The sequence below is a fragment of the Antedon mediterranea genome, chromosome 11, assembly GCF_964355755.1.
Source record: "Antedon mediterranea chromosome 11, ecAntMedi1.1, whole genome shotgun sequence".
NCBI lineage: Eukaryota > Metazoa > Echinodermata > Crinoidea > Comatulida > Antedonidae > Antedon > Antedon mediterranea.
The window spans coordinates 17224752-17244946 of NC_092680.1; the positions used below are offsets into that span (position 1 = coordinate 17224752).

General features: G+C 34.3%; 1 protein-coding gene across 1 annotated transcript; it reads left to right on the plus strand.

The window, feature by feature from the left end:
- The first annotated feature begins 2958 nt into the window (after window positions 1-2958).
- Window positions 2959-18280, plus strand: LOC140062027 (uncharacterized). Its single transcript, XM_072108068.1, has 16 exons — window positions 2959-3148; window positions 6110-6278; window positions 7098-7222; window positions 8292-8537; window positions 10500-10654; window positions 11617-11685; window positions 12046-12160; window positions 13099-13780; window positions 14174-14363; window positions 14815-15016; window positions 15355-15566; window positions 15740-15962; window positions 16367-16633; window positions 16951-17103; window positions 17495-17698; window positions 17988-18280. Exons 1-16 carry the CDS (start codon window positions 2959-2961, stop codon window positions 18044-18046), a joined length of 3261 nt encoding a protein of 1086 aa, XP_071964169.1. The 3' UTR covers window positions 18047-18280.
- The last annotated feature ends 1915 nt before the right edge of the window (window positions 18281-20195 follow it).

The following is a 20195-nucleotide window of genomic DNA, read 5'->3' on the forward strand; positions in this document are numbered from 1 at the left end:
TAAACATTGTTTATTAACAGACTGTAAAGTTAGATTGTTTCTAAAAATGGCCTGTTGGAAATTCGTCTGTTTTTTTCTTTCTACCTTTCTACATTTAAGTAAAGGTATGTTATTAATATTATTTTAGTATTTACCAATGCTGTAAATAAATGTAAAGAAAAGGGTATCTCCGACTAACTGCTTCTCTACATTTAGAAAGAAACTTGGATGTTATGCTCTTCAAAGTAGACTACTGTATATTATAATATGAATTACTTCGTTATTATTTTAAAACAAAATGTTTTCCGGAATTAGTTTTTTAACATGACTAAACATTTTTAATAATCAAAATGTATTTACACATTAAACTTTCGGCACTAGTTCCGTTTCGCACCTGTTTTTATTTCGACTTCCTTTCGACTCCAATCTTTGTAACTTATTGTGAATACCACACCTTAGGATTGGGCCTCATAAGTACTTGTATGAAGAAAAATCACATAAATCCCTTAAATTGATGATTTTGCAGACGTGTTCGCGAATTTCGCATACACGAAGTTCAATATTTTTATTTCTGTGGACCGCCGAAAGAGCAACTAAAATAGAGGATTTAAAACTCAGTGGAATGCATCTACTTTTAATGCATCTATTATGAAATACATGTTTTAATTTCCATTTTTTGTCAATAAAAATCTTGTAACATGTTACTGCTGATAATGTTCTGTTTCCAAAGAACATTAACCAACCCTAAATCAGCATAAATTATTAGTCTGTGCCCGGGACTAAGACTAAGAGGGATATTATTTAGATCATTGAGGTATATAAACCTACAGTTTATGATGATGAATTTGTCGATTTTTATTCTTAAAAGTCAACGAAAACCATGTAAAGTATCAACAGTAACATTTCAGTTGTATTGACATTGAGAAAATATATTGAAATTGAATAATGAATAATTAATAGATGCATTAAATATACGCATTCCACTGACTTTTTAGAAATTCACAAACCGTGTGCGAGAAACACGTCTGTAAATTCATCAATTTAAAGGATTTATTTGTTTTCTGTGATTCTCCATCGTAAAAGTACTTATGAGGTCTTATTCTAAATTGCGGTATTCAGGATTAAGTTCGTTAACAAATTTAGAGTCGAAATAAAAGACAGTTGCGAAACGGAACTAACTAGAGCGCCAACATTTCTATTGTTCCTGTGGTTCTTGTTATTCGTTCACACACTGATGACGGTAAATTAATCAAATATATCGGTAACTAGATATGATATGATATTTAATGCTTTAGGAAAAGATATTTAAAAATATTTTTCCCTAAAGCATTGTACAATCTACCACATGTACGCATCTCGAGTAAACATATTGGCACGTAATGGAGCCAGTTTCCATTAAATCGCTTCACTGTATCGGTATCGCCGACAGTTGTCCCCGATTTGGGATATAGTCCATGAGCATTTAGAGTTTGACCCGCAAATGTTTGGTAACAACCTGATTGGAACATCATACTAAAAGTCCTGAAAAATCCTTCTTGTGCTCTCCAAGAAATCCAAGATGGCGTCCAAAATAGCCGCCATAGTTCACAATATACACATTCCTATTTGCTCTAACAGAAAAAGTCTATTAATTATAGAGACAATTTGTTCACAAGATTAATTAATCTTTCTTATAAACATCCACTAAAAAATGCAGTACTGTACTTTTCATTTTAATTACTATGCTAGGGGTTATGTACTGGTTGGTATGTTGGTCTAGCCTGCTGGACCTGACCAGCGCCTACTAGACTATGTAAATATTACTAGTAGTGCCTTAGCCTAGCAGAGCATATTGTAGTACAGCCGGCCTATTACACCGGATATATGAATATAATGACTTTTAATTATTACCCGACAGAATAACAGTACATATGTTTTATCATGTATTATTACCCACTGCTGTATATCTATTTATGTATATATTTTTTTCAGATATTTTATCATTTTGTTTATTATGTACACCTCATGTTATATCACAATATATGATTGTATTATGTAAACAAAATGATCATAACTATTTTCATGTAATAGTCCACTGATGATGCGTATAGAATCATGAGTTATTACATTAACATTATAATGTTTCATGTAAAATAGTTGCATGATGATTGATATTATGTTATCAAGGTAAATGACTGTATACTGTGACATATATAAATATTTGTTGTATTACAACTTACAGTAGGCCTAGGCTATGTTATCAAGATAACTGACTGATAATGTGTGCCACGTTTGACATAATCTATAGTACAGAAATATTGTTTTCGAAAATGGGCCAACCATTATGAATACAAATGTTAATTTCTACCAGGAAAATATAAATCATATAATCAATATCGAGTCAATAATTGTTAACAAAGGTAGTGGATTCCAATTGAATCACTCAAAATCAATGAATTTTTATAATCCAATCCTGTTCTCCGAAGATGAAGCTGCTGTAGTAGCGACAGTGCAGCGATTTAATAGAAACCATGCTGCCGCTTCGATGATTTTCAGGTGTGAAACTGAGACACTGAAGTCGTAACTATACAGATATTTTAATATTGCGATAGTTGGACTAAACAACGCTTGTAAGAAACATGTTAATGTAAATGTGGAGTGAATGCTTTTAATAAAGAGATCGGCCTTGTTTTTGTCTTTTTATTTATTTATTTCCACTTTATTTAGGAGCGTAAACCTTCTAGCATATCAGGCCAGCTAATATTCAGAGGTCTTCTTTAAAATTATAAACATATTATATTTAACTAAATTAAACTCTTTACACTATTAAATAAAATATAAAAAATTACATTATATTTAAACAATTATAAACTTAATTAAACCTCTCTAATAATGGGTGTTTTATCATTGTTTATATAGGTGTTATATTCAAGTAAGCGGTTTTTTTTTAATACAGGTGATATTATGTTTGTAGTCAACCGGATTCCTCCTGGAATATATATGACAAACATTAGTTCCAGTGACAACACAACTTTAATTCTAGCATCAGTTATTCAGAATGTCGGATTAACCCGACCTTTCGCTATCGATTATGACATTATCAGATTAACACTGTATTGGTCTGATGTCAGCAAGTACACCATTGAACGGTTTTCACTTGTCACTAACCAACATGAAGTGTTTGTATCAGGTAATATTCTATTCATTTTTACATTTGTTTTCTTTTAATTCAAAATGTAAGTAAAAAAAATGTATTTTTGTTATGTTAATTTATTTGTTAAGAATATGCATAATTATTTGGTAGCAAGTGTATAACTTCACTAGCTTCATCATGTAGTCCAAATACTGATGTCAGCAAGGACTCCATTGAAAGGCTTTCACTTGTCACTAACCATGAAGTGTTTAAAACACTTGGGACATTATGCTCGTAATATTCTATATTCATTGACATTGTTTTATTAGGAAAATTAAGCATCATGATATTTGGTAGCATTTGTTTCGCTAATTTTTAAATCAAATTGTATGCAAAAGAAATGTATTTTTTTTGTTAATGTTTATTTATTCCTTTTTTGAAAGAATTTCATTTAGCTTCGATTTTGTATAGATGACAAATTTCGTTTTTGTAAAAGCACAAGTTAACGGAGTACTTACTCGAACGTTTCGATCTCTATCAGAGATCCTTCTCAACTGACTGCGGAGTGTTAATGCAGCTTGGTCATTCTTGACGTCATCTGTTGATGACGTTGTACGCCTCCGGTTGTAGGTTGGAGGTTGAAGAACAAAGGACACGAACCACAGAAGGAAAAGATCAAGATGCGAGGTAGCATAGGAATCCCCTATGTAAAAGGAATGGCAGAAAGAATACGACGCACTCTCTCCTATCACAATGTCGGAACCTATTTCCTACCCCAAAATAAAATCAAGAATAGCCTCGTCCACCCAAAAGATAAAATCGAGAAGATGGATACATGTGGAGTAATCTACGAAGTCACCTGCCGCAACTGTCCACAAGTTTACATTGGGGAAACAGGGAGGGCATTACAAACACGAATTAATGATCACAAAAAAGATGTTACAACAAACACGGGGGGAGTAATGACTAGGGCCTCCAGAACATCCACATCTTCGATCATACACAAATCTGCCATTACAGAACATGTCATAAAACACAATCATGTACCGAACTGGGAGGCTACCATCTTAACCAAAGAGCCTAAACGCAAAGACAGACAGATTAGAGAATCATTACATATAAGGAGAAATAAAGAGAAGACCATGAACCGGGACACTGGAGCCCACGAACTCTCGCATTTGTACAATGATTTGATAGACACATCACCTGGCCGAGCCCCGCACAACCTCCAACCTACAACCGGAGGCGTACAACGTCATCAACAGATGACGTCAAGAATGACCAAGCTGCATTAACACTCCGCAGTCAGTTGAGAAGGATCTCTGATAGAGATCGAAACGTTCGAGTAAGTACTCCGTTAACTTGTGCTTTTACAAAAACGAAATTTGTCATCTGTTTATTTATTGTTTAAGAATAGGCCTATGCCTAATTATTTGGTAGCAAGTTTATAATATCGTTAAGTTTACATAGCCCAAATAGACCAACTCTTCAGAGTTATTTCAAGGTTGAACCAAAAGTTGTTGAAATAAACGTTGTTGTTTAATTATCATAAATAAACGTTTGAGGATACTAAAGTAAAATAGTGTCGGTAAGAAAATTACGTTTTACCTCTTTTTGCATAGGTGATGTTATAAGTATAAGCAACAATTTATCAATCCGTATACGATTTTTCCAAAAATTGTAGATAACGGGGTCGGATTTAGGATTTCTGAATCGAAATATTTCAGTAAGCGTTGATAACACTGATGTGAGGTTAGGATAGATAGCGCCTAGTCCAAAGGCGTATCAGAAGTTAAACAATTTTATGTATAATTTATATAGGCCAATCTATTATTTCCTGCTTTCGCAAACAAATATCTTTCTTTTGTCATTTCCTCTGCATACAAGAACTAAAAAACCTGGGATAATCAAGGGTATAATAGAATCAATAAACCCTAGAAAGCAAAACACCAAACATAATTAATAATAAAAACTACAGAAATAAATTACACGATTATTATAAATATCATAAACAGAATTTTACAAACAAATTCAACTGAACAATAAAAGTAACTATTAAAAACAACATGTAAAACAATCAATATATCATGCTCTGTAAAAATAAAGACATTATCTAATTATTTTGTAAATAAATTGCCACGAAATCTAATTAATACTTTACTGCAAAAGGATCAATGTTCTTGTAAAATGTCACTCACTAATATCTAAGGAATCCCACTAAAACTTGTTTGTACTTAAATCTGAAAATGAGATTCTTGAAATTTATAATCTAAAATAGTGCCGGCCTTGGCGATGTTGAACTACAATAATTATAAAAAATTGAACCCTTTTTAGGCCTCCGAACGCATAACTTATATAATGTTCTCATCATAAAATGTCCCAACTTTTCATAAAAGAAATGATCGTACGGTTCAAATATTAAACTGCCTTGCTTTTTAAAGATACGCCATAAATTATATATATATATAACATACTTGTTTTCTTTCGACGTGAGCAAGCATTACGAAAAAAATATAATTAGTTGCGTCGAGCACCTTATTTCTGAAAATTAGTGACGTGAAAATCGTTAACCAAAGGGTATCAAAACATGGAAGATCATTACATTTCTGCAGAATAATTAAGAAAACAAAATGGTAAATTTAAAGTTATGTTTTTAATTAACTCAAACAATAGGATTTGTTCATCGCAATGCTATTTATCAGCTAATAATATGCAAGTTAAAATGCCTAGCTAGGTAGGGTTTTTGCGGCCGAATGAAATTGTTTTAATGCGAGCGACATATGATGCGTGCGCGATACATGCGTTGCGTTCAAATCAAATTTATAAAAAAGTACGTTAGCACGCAACTGTTCGCTGAATGATGAACTACACTGTTATGCAAATGAGTAGAATGTTGACGTCATCCGTCAAAGTAAACGTTTATTTCCTCGTTCGAAAGTTTAACCCTAGTCGAGGGTTGAGCATCATTTGAAATGTGTTAACACAGTTTTAGTCTTTAGCATATAAAGTCAATTTCAGATGCAGATGTGCGTGGTTTAGCCGTTGATGGAGCTGGAAAAAAACTTTATTGGAAAGATTCTGAAAAAAACAGAATTGAAGTAATCAATCTGGATGGAACAAAGAGAACAATTCTGTTTGACGCGGGATTATCCTATCCACGTGCAATTGAGATAGACACAGCTAACGGGTATGTCACTCTCTCTTAACGCGCGTCAGTCTTTTTTTCAAACACCCAAAGGAGATGAACTATGTGATCACATCTCGGATTAACTTGTATTCTGTATATTATTAATGCATCTAAACCACACATTCAAATTCGTTGAAAAATAATAAAAATGTCAAAGAAGAATGATTGCCTTTACATTTAAAACATTCCAGGAATTAAATTTCATTAATAATATCTCAGCTTTAGTAGTTTTGTAAGTTTCTATATAATCTGTCCAGTATAGGCCAATTCTGTAAATACATTGTCACATGGCATCTGTACTATGTTGTGGATAAAATTAGTGTAGGCTTATACAGGTGTCACATGTGATACAGATATAACACTGTATTACAGAATATACTTACAGTACTTAGAATCCTGCCATAAAACCATCGAACCACCTGTATCATAATCTAAATTAGTAAAAGACTGACCCCATTAAAGTAATAAATCTGGATGGAACCTACAGAAAAATTCTTTTTAGTTATGTTTGATATATCTAACGGGTAATGTCACCATCTATACACAGTAAACCACTTTTCACTTTGCAAGGAGATCAACTATAAACTTCACATTTCCAATCTTTTGTTTCTTCTTTTTGATTAGTAAGCAAAAACGTAATAATAATAATGCATTAATACAACTCAACAATTAAGGTAGTAAATATTCGTAAATCATTAATAATTAATCTGCCTCAGTAATTTCGTAAGTTTCAATATATATTTTTTTATCCGTGGAAGGGATGTGAACGTCTTGTAACAGAACGTTAAATGTAGTAACATAGATTATACTTATACTTAGATACCTGTACTGGACTGATAGAGAAAACCATGTGATAGAGCGAGCTAATTTAAACGACTTGAGTACAAGGGCTGTCTTAGTAACAAGTGTACCAGTCGCAACCGGACTTGTTTTAGCAGTTCCCGGTAAGTTACTGTAGGCCTATGACCATGAATGCATATAAGTTATATAATATTACTACCGTATGTAATATATTATGCTTACTATTAGTAACTATTTCTAATGCTGATTGTTTATGAATGTACATAAAGTCGCTTACTAGGCTATAGTCAAACCTAGAAAATAAATTGTTACCAACTTTTGAGCCCGCAGAGCTTAATGACAAAAAACAACGATCGATTACCGTACATATTAAAATAAATTAAATTATGTTTTAAGTATCGTGGCTGGTATCGAGGCCTATTTCTATTGTCATCCACCTATATTAGGCATGGCGGTGGTTGATAAGTGCTATGGATGTTACAAAATATTCTTTAATACGTGAAGCTATTGGTACCAACTAATCCCAAGTACATTTTAACATAATTTGACTTGTTAATACGTATAATACAATAAGGATCAAGCACGCATGTTTTGAAATACTATTTATAAGAAAGGAAAGATGTAGTATGATGCATGTACTGACGAAATTGAGGAGGCTAACCTTGTGCACGCTCCATATTATGTATAGTCAATGTGTGCGCATCCGAGGCATGTGCTGGCTCAGCATTGTATTGCTAGTTCATGATACTATAAATCGTGTAAAATGTACGTGGGGTTATCACTTTGACATTCAATGTAGGCCTACTGACATTAGCGACTTTGCGTTCACACGACGCGCCACGCGTCTTTCATTCGAGTAAAAAGAAATTTCCGCGCACGCTCAGAAACACATGAGCATGCGCATAATGACATTTTTACTCGTTAGGCACAAAGTATGTTGCTCAGACCCCATAATCAAAGCTATGCTTACATTTAATTACATTCTCCTCTTTCTCAATGAGTGATAAACATTTTTTTTTACGTTTTACATTCTGATTCATTTTCTTAAATGTTATTTTTCATTTGAACTAAATGAATGATAATCCATTTTTGCGCGCCTACTAAAAGGTCACGTTCTTGAAATTATCGTTTTATTAAAACTTAATACGCATATTCAAGTACAGTATTCAATCGTAAACGTCTCTCTCATTTTTGTTTTTCACTATTCTTAAGATGGAAAGATGTATTGGTGCGACCATATAACTAAGTTAATCGAGGAAGCTAACCTTGACGGTACTAACAGAAGAACGATTATAACTCTGCCGAATAGCCCGCATGAAATTGACATTTATGGAAACTATCTGTATTGGACAGGTTATAATGGTGGTATATATCGAGTGGATAGAACAACCGGAGTATCATCACGAGAAAGTAGCGATATTAGACTTAATAATCCAAAAGGCTTATATATTTTAACAAGTAAATATTCAATTTTAATATTGAAATGAAATTGTTAACTGAAATTGTAGTTAAAGATGCAAATGGCACACGTTCCATTAGCGTTGCTTTTATATTTCTATTTCAGTATAGGCCTAGTTAATAGTATACAAATAATGAATGTTTATGAGTGTAATGGTACAAATAATGGCACGAGGTGAATGATGAAAGGTTATATTTCAACGAGGCGATGAGCCGAGTTGAAATATAACCTTTCATCATTCACCAAGTGCCATTATTTGTACCATTACACGAATACAAAACATTCATTATTTGTTTTATATAACATCTAAATAAATTCTAGTTATTTGAATCAAATAAAAGGTAGCCCTAGCCAAAGTTTACTACATTTCATTCACACACATTTGATTAAAAACATTAACATTTCGTTTTAAATAATTTTATATTAAATGTTATATTTATATGGATTTCGTAAACACACCTACTTTTGTGTTAATTATGTCAACAAACGACCAAACAATCCTAGGCCTAGCAAGGCTAAAACGCCTAGGCTAGGCCTAGCCTAATACTAGCATGGCCTAGGCTAGACCTAGTAGCCTAGTACTAGCTTGGCTGAAAGGCAAAACTTCGACAGACAATTGGAACTTATCTAAGCTAATTATGGTTTTTCCAACAATTCCACGTCCTGTAGGGATGTCCCCATTAATTAATCAAAATCCTAAAAACGATCTAAAGCTAATTTAAATGCCTTTTTGAATGAAATTAGTACATAATGTCCAAATCGTACACAAATATCTGCTGCTGTTGCATATCTCGAGGTGGTGTTTACAAATGAAACTCAGACCAGACGACAGGTGGCGCTGTTGTATTTCACAGTACATAGCCATATCATAGGATAATTTGTGTACTAGATTTTTTTTCATCCGCGAGACGTTTTTTTTTTCGTACACAAAAATGTTTCAAAAAGTACTATTTAACGATCGTTGAATAGTGCGTACTATTGCACGCCATGTGACCCACATTCGTCCAATCAAATGACAGGAATTTATTTAGGTGTTATATAATAAAGTATATTTGTGGTCAACAAGCCTATTTTTAATTTACCTTTTTTAAGTACCTACATTCACAATTAAGTCAAATGTGCTAGTAAAAACACTCTTTAGAACAAAACAATGTAAGACGAAATTGGAAATTCACTCAGTTTCCGAAATAATTTAAATCGACGAAATATTATTATATTATAATATTATTGGGCGAAAGTTGCTTAATTTTTGGCGAACAAGAGTTCCATCGAGTACATTTTGATAAAAGACGCATTCCTACATATTATTGTGTTTGGTTATTTTAAGATCACAGACTACATTTTAAGAACCCTAATTGAACCTATATTGCGGTCATTTTTGTTGTATTTAAACGGGTATTAATCTGAAAAAAGAAGTTCATTATAACAATTTAAGCGACTAGCTTTAAATACCGGTATGCATTGCGCGCAAATTGCTTCAACGATAAACCCCAAAATAGAGGCGATTGTGAATAAATTTACCGGATCTTCCCCATTCTGTATGGATTCTGCCACAACGCAAGGATGTATTTTTCTAATGTGAGAACCAAGCTTTAAATGAATACGGTAATGAATAGTAAGTTGTTTAAAACAATATGATTCAGATTCAAACAACTGTATCTACAAATTATTGCCAATAAACTATTAGGTTGAACACAACGAAATAATTACGTAAACAAAATAATTAATATCCTTAAAATGTAATTGACTACAAATAATTAAATAATCTGATAGCAGACCATCGTATAGACATTTATAATACACCTGATTGTATTCTTGCAATTTCATTGGTCAATTATGCCTCGTTAAATAGTGAAGTCAATTTTTTCAACGAATATAAAACATAAATTATTTGTATAATAATTCTTATTTTTATTGTTATTATCTAATTGTTTATTAATACCGGCAACGTATACTTTCAGCTCCCATCATCATCATGGATGCGGGCGCAACCGTAGAAGATTCGACAACCTACTACGGAATTGAAGATGAAGTGAAGACAGATTTCTTGGTGAACACTACTGGATTGACATTAGGAACAGGCATTAAAATCACCCTAACAGCTGAGAATATGGAGGTAATTAACTAAATAGTAAAAAGGAACACAAATTTTGTATATACAGTTTTTCTGACCATGTCATTAATTTATATATATCATGTCTATATATAATGACAAATTAGGCTATTTTTTGGTAATTCTCAATTTAAGTCGGCGGCTATAGGGTGTAATGTTTTCCACTTCGTTGTACTTTTGGTGGTGTTCATCTAATAATCACATACAGTGTCAAAAATCGGATAATTAGTGTTTAAAACTTGCACAGTTGTTGACCTGTGCGTCGATGATTCTCATTTGAGAATGCATATGAAGTTATGGAATAAGTAGAATGGAAAAACTTCGTAGTCGCAAGACGATAATTCCGCACGTGATCCGGATTTTATATGCATTTTGTTTGGATTGGATTTTACACGTTAACTAAAACTTTGAGATTTAATTTTGAAAATACATTTCTATATCATATTTTATCAGTGACACTGACAGGTTCAGAGTTCTCATAAACATAAACTATTTACAAGAAAAATGTTTAAATATAACGGCAAAGAACTAATCAAATGTTGGCCGGACATAAAGTCCACCGTAAGCCTACTGAGAACAATGGATAACATGTCTGCCCTACTGACGGACGTAAAATGAATGTGGCCAAATGAAACAAGCTATGCATTCATGTGTCGTGTGTCGACATGGATAAATACGTTAGTGTTTCCAAGAATTAGCACACACGGAACATAATGTATATAGTAGGCCTACTATAATACCGGTTGGGTGTAATTATTACCCGATTCACCGTGCTGTATCTTCACGTACTGCTAGATATTTTCTCAGTGTCGAAGGAATATTTGGGTGTAATACTATAGGAGAAACATGTGAAACACATGTGATGTTGTATTATCAAATATTCCTATGATACTGGCCCGGATACTGAGCAAATATAGATACAGCACCGATAATCTGGTGGTAATTATAGTAACATCTTTTTTCAGTTCAACCTGTCTGCAGATCCTTTTATATGGACTTTAACAGGAAACGGAAATACCGACTCAACCATGACGGTATGGTTCTGTTTTATATGTTCCTAATATACGGTATTGGTTAATTGTGTAATGTTGTGATCATAACAAAATAAGTTTGACGTGTGATTTTAGCAGTGAAATAATTAAATATAACTTAATGTAATGATATGTCAAAACCATAGATATATGTATTTTCTCTATAATATAATTGGACGTGCGGAAGAAATAGAAGCAGAACCCGACTTTAATCTCAGAGATTCTAAGATTTTTACATAAATTCTGAGTTACTTCTCGATCCCGATCTACTGTGTTTTGTTTTTAAGTCAGATTTACCAGGGAGTTATTACAACTTCCTGAATTTACTATCAGATGGTGCTACAGATTCATTGTATTTTTCAGAGCGACTTAAATTTCACCCTGATCTCCGCATCAGAAATTACTTTGTCTTTTAGTAATAACAGTTTGTTTTCATCTGACATTCAATTTGAAGGGACCATCAATTCTACTGTTAATGGTATTTTAACTGAATCTTTTGTTTTTATAATAATAATAATTACCTCCGCCATAAGGAGGTTATATTTTCATCCCTGTATGTTGGTATGTTTGTGTGTATGTGGGTGACGTGTGTGTGTGTCTGTGAACAGCCTGGAAGTCACAGTTTTTATGCCACAACGATCTATGCCCCAAAAGCTCGGACGAGTTCGATTTTAAGGGGAAAAGGTCACAACTAACAAAAAAACACAGTTTGTATCCGATTCTCTCCAAACTTAGCCACAATGATCAATGATTCACCATATAATTGTGGTTAAATTTTGAAGAGTCAGGATCAAAGATTAAGGTCCAAAAAGAAAAGAAATAAAAAAATAATTAAAAAAAAAAACCCTCAGCGGGAATTGAACCAGCAATCACAACTGTGAGAGGCTGGATACATAGCCATTACACCAAACTCTCATCCACAACTTTATAGTGTGCAGTTAGCCTATTTATACTTAGAACTAATAAAAAAAAGTAAAACGTTATAATTTCCGGGGAAATTTTATGTAGGGCAATTTTACAGTAGGCGGAGGTTTGTACTCTCGGAGTACCCTCTAGTTTACACTGTAAGCTGTTTAACCCAAATGAGTGTTACCACATTCTTGTTCCTATAAAACTGATATCGTTAGCGTATAAGATCAGATTTACTATCAAATTGATAATCTTTTGTAACAGTTTTTTTTTATGAATTAATATGCAGACCATAACCGATTACCATATCACATTATAACAGTTCCTATAGATCCCTCCGGTATCGTAATTACGTCAGCAAGTGCTAACAAAAACTACTTGACAAGAAATATAACACCAATACTTCTTTGAAGTGAACAGTATAGTTTTAATGTCTTCTTAATTTGAATTACCTTAGGTATACAATAATAATCTTTATTTATTGTTGTTACATCAATTTCTATGTAGCCGATGTAAAACCTGGAGCTATTTTACGTGTAACTATAACAGTTGAAATAACTGACATATTCAATGGCTTAGTCACCGCAGAAGGAGTGTCCAACGCAGTTTTCAGTAAACTACCGCAATTCGTGATGAACATCACCGAGCAATCTGCAGATGGCAATGTTTATGTTAACGTTGGTCAAAAAGTGCATATGAACCTTATTGTTGAGTTTCCAAAAGGTACCGCTGATCCTACAATTGAAGTCACACTACCATACAACTTCACGACTAACAAGACAAGCGAGCAGTGGAGTATCAACAAAGTGTCCGTTTCGTATGTCAGTGACTCCTTATCCTGTACATATTCGACAGAGTTCTGCTACTACGCTTCTCAGACGCAGTACATTGCTAACGATGATGATTTAGGCATCCTTAAAGACTGGTCGGTGACACAGTTCGACGGATTTATTGAAGTGAATGACCCAGATGCTTCCTATAACATCTTGGCGTTAGAAGTTGAAATTGTCCTAGACGATACAGACGCGGTGGTCAATGGATCTGAGCACTGGTTAGGACTTGGAATGCAGATTGGCGATGGAGCTCACATCTGGGTTGGAGAAGTACCAGTTTATACGCTGATTAATGAAGTCCCGAAGCCTAAGATGTCGTTCAAGATAACATACGAAACTAATTCCTTTTATAAAGGGTAAGTTTAGTATCGGATACAAGCAATGTAGGCCTACTGTAAGAGTAATTGTTCTTATTATTGTAGAATAGTATGAATGAAATAAGATAAATTTGAATGATTCAAGTTGACACCAGCGAACACTATCAGAACTTATGATGTATATTATTTAATTGGTAAACAATATTGCATTCGTCGTATTTGATCGTTGGCAATCATTGTTTATGTTTGGCAATGTAATGTTTTAATGCAACCAATTTGAACATAAGCGGTTGACATTTTGTTTGCGGCATTTGACATTTGGGTCGCGACAATATTTTCACATAATTGCTTTTGACGTTCTATAAGTATTGGGATATAATGATTGTGGTACCACTCTAGTTCGAATTCGATAAGATTGGTTGTTATTTTCAGTGATGATGTAATACTACTGATTAGTATTTGGCACGATGACGATTCAACCGGAAAAGCAGTAAATGTAACTTTCACAATAATGACGTCGAAAAATGTGCGATATCTTAGTCTTGAATCAGAATATACAGAGCTGTTCCAGCCACCAGTGGTAAACCCAAGCATGTCTGGACCATCTCCTGTTCGATTTAATGTAAGTTATTCTACAATCAACCGGATTCAATTATGTGTAGGGCCCATGGTCAGCTTGGTCAATAAGGTTTGGAAGAGTACTTTTACTTAGTACTTTCGGTGTTTACCTACAGCGCTGATACATTTTGAAAGATTAGGAAACGGGTGGATGGCCAGCCAGTGTAGTACCTTCAGTAACATGTTCAGAATACATTCATACACCTATTAATGAAGTATAACGTCTGTCTGCATTAGGATAACAAATTCGATCTTGGCTGGGTGCGATTTGTTCAGTCTTCAGATTTGTTATCATTTAAAAGGTTTACAATTATTACAGCCATATTTCACTGTGTGGTGTGTTTCTTTTTCTCTGTTTTAATGACTTATGATATAAGTGGACAGGGGTTTTCTTAATGAAATCAAAGACAGGCGTATATGACAACATTTAGTAACATTTTGTATGTATTTTACAGCTCGGAACTATTCAGATTGCTGCCAAACCAACTTTCCGTGTACGCCTAGGAATCGACAAAAACGGAAACACTGTGCCGGGCACTCATCGATTTTTTGGCGTGGTTGATTTGTTGTGGTTCTCGACTGCTAATATCGCTAAAGTTCTTGGTTCCACAAAATATTTTCAATTTAAGTATTCGGACAGACCAGATGGTGGTGGTGGTAAGTGTACAATAGTGTTTTTAATAAGGCGACCAAAACATTGAGAATGTTTCTTTCACAACATCAAGCCATTCTTATCAAATCTGAATTATATTTATTATGATTGTAATATCGGTAAAGTATCAACAATTTTTCCTGTAAACATAGAGAAGTTGTAGATACAGGAACACATGTGTATCATAACGATGACTTGCCTCGACCAAAACAACTTTCGTTGATACAATTAATTTACATGTATGTGATCGATATTACGTTGTAATAAACAGTGTGTCTATGATTTTTACAAACATGAATCGGCTGATTGTAATAACTCTATAACTCTTACACTGTACTTGTAGATTTATGTCGATCTGGTTACACACCTTACGAAGAAACGTGTTACAAAGTGTTCAACGACACGCTAGAAACTTGGGATGCAGCAAAGGCGGCCTGTGAAGCAGACAATGCGCAATTAGTCATGATTGAAGATACGTTTGAACAGCAATTTCTTCGCGGGCTCGTTCCAGCACTCTCGCCATACAAATACTGGATTGGGCTAAAAGACGTTGGGGTGAGTATGACTCAGAGATGCCACGTCACTAGTAATCACCGTAATGAACTGACTAAGTAAACGAGGCAGGCCAGGGACGTAACTTCGACAGGGCAAGTCTATAACTAATGACATGATATGCCATTCATTATACTCATTATGACTTTTCAATTATAACAATGTATATGTTCTAGGGTACTGATACTTTCAAATGGACAAACGGGTCATCGGCGTCTTTTACAAAATGGCTACCAAACAGACCCGGAACAAGTGTGACTGAAGACTGTGGAGCTGCGGCTTTTGTAGATGTATACGATACCAGGGATTTCAGTACTGATCTTGGTGATTGGGACATTATGGATTGCACCGCTATCCTGCCAGCTATCTGCGAGTATAATATGTTAGATTTTGAATACGGTACGCTAAATCCAAGGTTCTTAACATACTGCAAAAGACCGTGTTTCTGCAGCCAAAAATTAACCGATAAAACTTAACCGATAATTAACCGATGTGGAAACGGGGTTTAACTGATTCCGCTCCAGAAAAATTAACCGATAATTATCTTATTCAAATCGAATAATTATCGGATAAATGCAATAATGTTTTAACCTTTGACCTAGGACAAATTGTTGCGATGTCATTGTGCACTTGGTTTTTCGATAATGACTACATACTATCATAGACTAGTTCGCCACAATAAACCTCTAAATGAGTTACAACTGTAATTTTGTAATAAAGTAGCACACAAATATTGTCTATTAGAAAATGGGTTTTAGCAAAATAAATACGGATTTCCATTTTTAGTTACTTTTTTTCTTCAGATGAGGGAACACCAGAACCAGCATCTTCTTCAAATGAGGGAACACCAGAACCAGTATTTTATTCAGATGAGGGTACACCAGAACCAGTACTAGGACCTGCAAAAGAAGCTGTGATGAGGTACAGTAAATGGACCGAATCTCAGACAGACGTCTGCCATTATGAAGGGGGATCGAGCCAGTGCGATGGTTGCGTAGCTGGTGCTCATAAGTGTGAAAATGGAAAACATACTGTGTGTGTCAGTGATCTTAGTAAATGCCCAGTTGTAGGTAAGTTTGGAAAAAAAGAATTCTGTATAGTATAGCTAATATTGCACAAGAAGTTCCGTCGCATCATTAGAAAACTCTAAGAGCTTAAATATATATAACACTTCTTAATCTACAATACGTGTTTCAGTAATGTTAAAACATATCAGTCTAAACTAATATCCCTTAAAACCCCAAAAGGAAACTAGTAAATTAGACGCACTTTTACCAACAATTCACATGGTTTTATCCGTGTGACTTTTAGCAATTTGTCGAAGAATCAACATATTTTTCACACAATACAATTTATCGATTTTTTAAAAATTATTATTTCGACACAGATTACTATGACCGGGGTTTTGTCATAACTAAGAAGTTGGATGATCCGGATAACGACGTCATTTTTGCTTGTAACCCTTCAGTTGGACGTCTATCAGACAAGATTGTTCCGTCCTGCTATGTACAAGATAATCCACCAGATGGACGCTGGAAAGGTAACAAAATGAGGATTGTTTTCGTAATGTTCCTCAAAGAATATCACTGACCTGAGTCTGTCTGATATATTAAAACACAAAGAACTTTCATACTTAACGCCTAATTTCTACGGGTCATCATACACATCGATATGGACAGCAAGAGGAATCTCTAACTTGATAAATCGAAAAGTAATAGGCTTAACACTGAAACTTTCTCCCGGAGATCTTTCGTTTTGCAGAGAACTAGCAATGAATTGATTTCTTTTGTCAATACATCCTGCCTTGAATGCCTAGCGGCCACACATATTTTCCAATTTTTAAAAAAGGCACATAATAAACGGAACATCTAAATCTATCCCAGTATTATTACTATTATAATATGTATAAAAAATTAAATATGTTTCAATAGCTCTACCAATGAACCTACACAATGTCATTGGATCTAACCAACTCACAGGAATTATCTATGGCATTCACATGGACATGCGCAGTTACATGCGCAGTAAGGATCATGGTGCAACGTGGGTGTTTATCAGTAAAGACGCCTGGGACTCTTTGACAAAAAGTTTGCCGGACTTCAAGACGGCTGGAACTAGTGAGGGCAACTGGCTGTGTAAGTTATTTATCTTTTTCTATTTGGTTACTGTTGTCTGACGTACGTTTGACCAATCTCAAGCGACGGCTCATCTGACCTGTCTCTTGTGATTGGTCAAGTGCTTAAAAATAAGCTGTACTTTGCTTCTGTGGAAATAAATTAGACTTTTTTTTGTTTTAATATACGGTGACCTTAATTCTGACAATGGAACTAAATAAAACCACGTTAGATTTTAAAGTTACACTTCTATAGTTACTATAATATAAAATTACTATATTTTTGTAATTAATTTCTATCTCATCTGCAGATGACGACAGTGGCCTCAAGTATGATGGCGTTTTGAAAATGAAAAAAGACTGCTGCTAAATAAATGTTATGACATTTTAGCGGCCCGACTCTTTTTCAGCTGTCGCAATTAGGCCCTATTAGGAAAATTGGATTTTGTCCTGTTAAATGGCATCGAAAACTTATCTTTGAATTTTACTAAATATTTTTGTTTTATATTTGTTTGTGATTGTAATTATGATATTTGCAGCGTATTTAATTAAAACAAAAGTTAAAACAAATGCAAAACATTTCAGAAATTTACTAATCGTAAGAGAATTACAAGTTTATCACCTTGAGCAAAACAATGTGAATATTTATTATTATTATTACATTTTTTCAATTTTAAATATGTAAGATGGTATCAGTTATTATTAAGTAAAATAGAAATAGGGTATAGAGACTATGTGACCAAAATACAAATAGAGTAAATTCTGTATAATGTCTGGCGACAATAAACATTGTGCTGTATCGTGGCTGATGACCGCAACGGCTCATATCATAGCACCTAATATTTATAAACTTAGCCTAAATAATCTCTTACTATTACAGTATCCGATAGCGGATAAATATTTTTGTCAGAAGAGGCTGTTTAATGTCACTCACGGATACTTTAAGGTCATTAATGTCACCGTCACTGTATTTTAGAAAGTAGTCCTAATTATCAATTTCATGAAATTTATGCAACAAAATGCCGTGCTTTTAGTTTAATGTCTAGTCCTAGGCCTCTAGATGGCTCTTAGCTTTCGTGGTCTTAGGTTTCGTGACACCCCTAGTCCTAGGCCTCTAGATGGCTCTTAGCTTTCGTGGTCTTAGGTTTCGTGACACCCCTAGTCCTAGGCCTCTAGATGGCTCTTAGCTTTCGTGGTCTTAGGTTTCGTGACACCCCTAGTCCTAGGCCTCTAGATGGCTCTTAGCTTTCGTGGTCTTAGGTTTCGTGACACCCCTAGTCCTAGGCCTCTAGATGGCTCTTAGCTTTCGTGGTCTTAGGTTTCGTGACACCCCTAGTCCTAGGCCTCTAGATGGCTCTTAGTTTTCGTGGTCTTAGGTTTCGTGACACTCCTAGTCCTAGGCCTCTAGATGGCTTCGGCTTTGTTAAATAATGTCGTATACGTATAAACATCTTTGTGAACATGCCGTGTTAATCTTACTGTACAATCACATGGCTTTCCGATTTTTAAGGAAAATATAGGCGTAGGCCAAGTTCTACTAGATCTTATGTACAATTTCATAAGACACACTTTAATTAAGCCTTTCGTTCCGCGAACGTATACCGTTTGCCTCCTCACACCAGAAACTCCTTGCAAGAAAAAAACTATAGCCTCAATGTGTTTAAATAAGGAATGTATTATTATTATTGTTAAATTGGTGTATTAATTGAATTAATTAACGTAATTCAGCGCTTAAATAAAGTTGTCGAAAAAAAAAATCATTATTACATAGTTGAATTTTTTTTATGTTGTACTACTACATAACCACAGACATCTGACACTTGACTTGACTACTAACCATTGCAAGAAATTCTCGCTATATTTGAGAATTAGGATTCATATTATGACTACAGTATTTTAATTCATTGAAGTTCAAACACCCAATTTGTACGGCCATCTGCGTTGAAATACCGGTTCTCGTCAGTTGGCGTTCTGGATGGGAGAGCGCGCGTCTGGAATCGCATCGGATGCTCTATATGCTTTATTTTTTCTCCTACAAGAAGAGGCTAAAATCATGAATAATTCATGATTGATAAGTCATTATGACATTATAGGGGTCGCTATATATTTACATGGACAGTAATGTGAGTGATGGAGTAATGATAATATCGGGATAGCATGTGGTAGGCATGGGTATGGGCATGTTTTCTTAAAGTTTTTGAAAAATACCTGAAAACCAGGAGCAACATGCATAATCAAAGTGACAATGAGTGCAGAGCAAAGATTCTCAATTCAATATAGGCAAGTTATGCTTGACGATAACTTTAAATTGTGGACGTTTATCGCGCAAACAAACATTACAAAAAAAGAGTTAACAATTTTCTGAAATTATTTGTGTTAATATAAGTTTGTGGGCGAATTTATTTTCGCAAACCGCATGTTCCCTGATCTCTAAATTAATTTTGGTAGCACATTCTTTACTTTCACAACTGTGATTGGCTAAATCGTCGTCACTGCTTTGCTCCAATTGGTTGATTGTC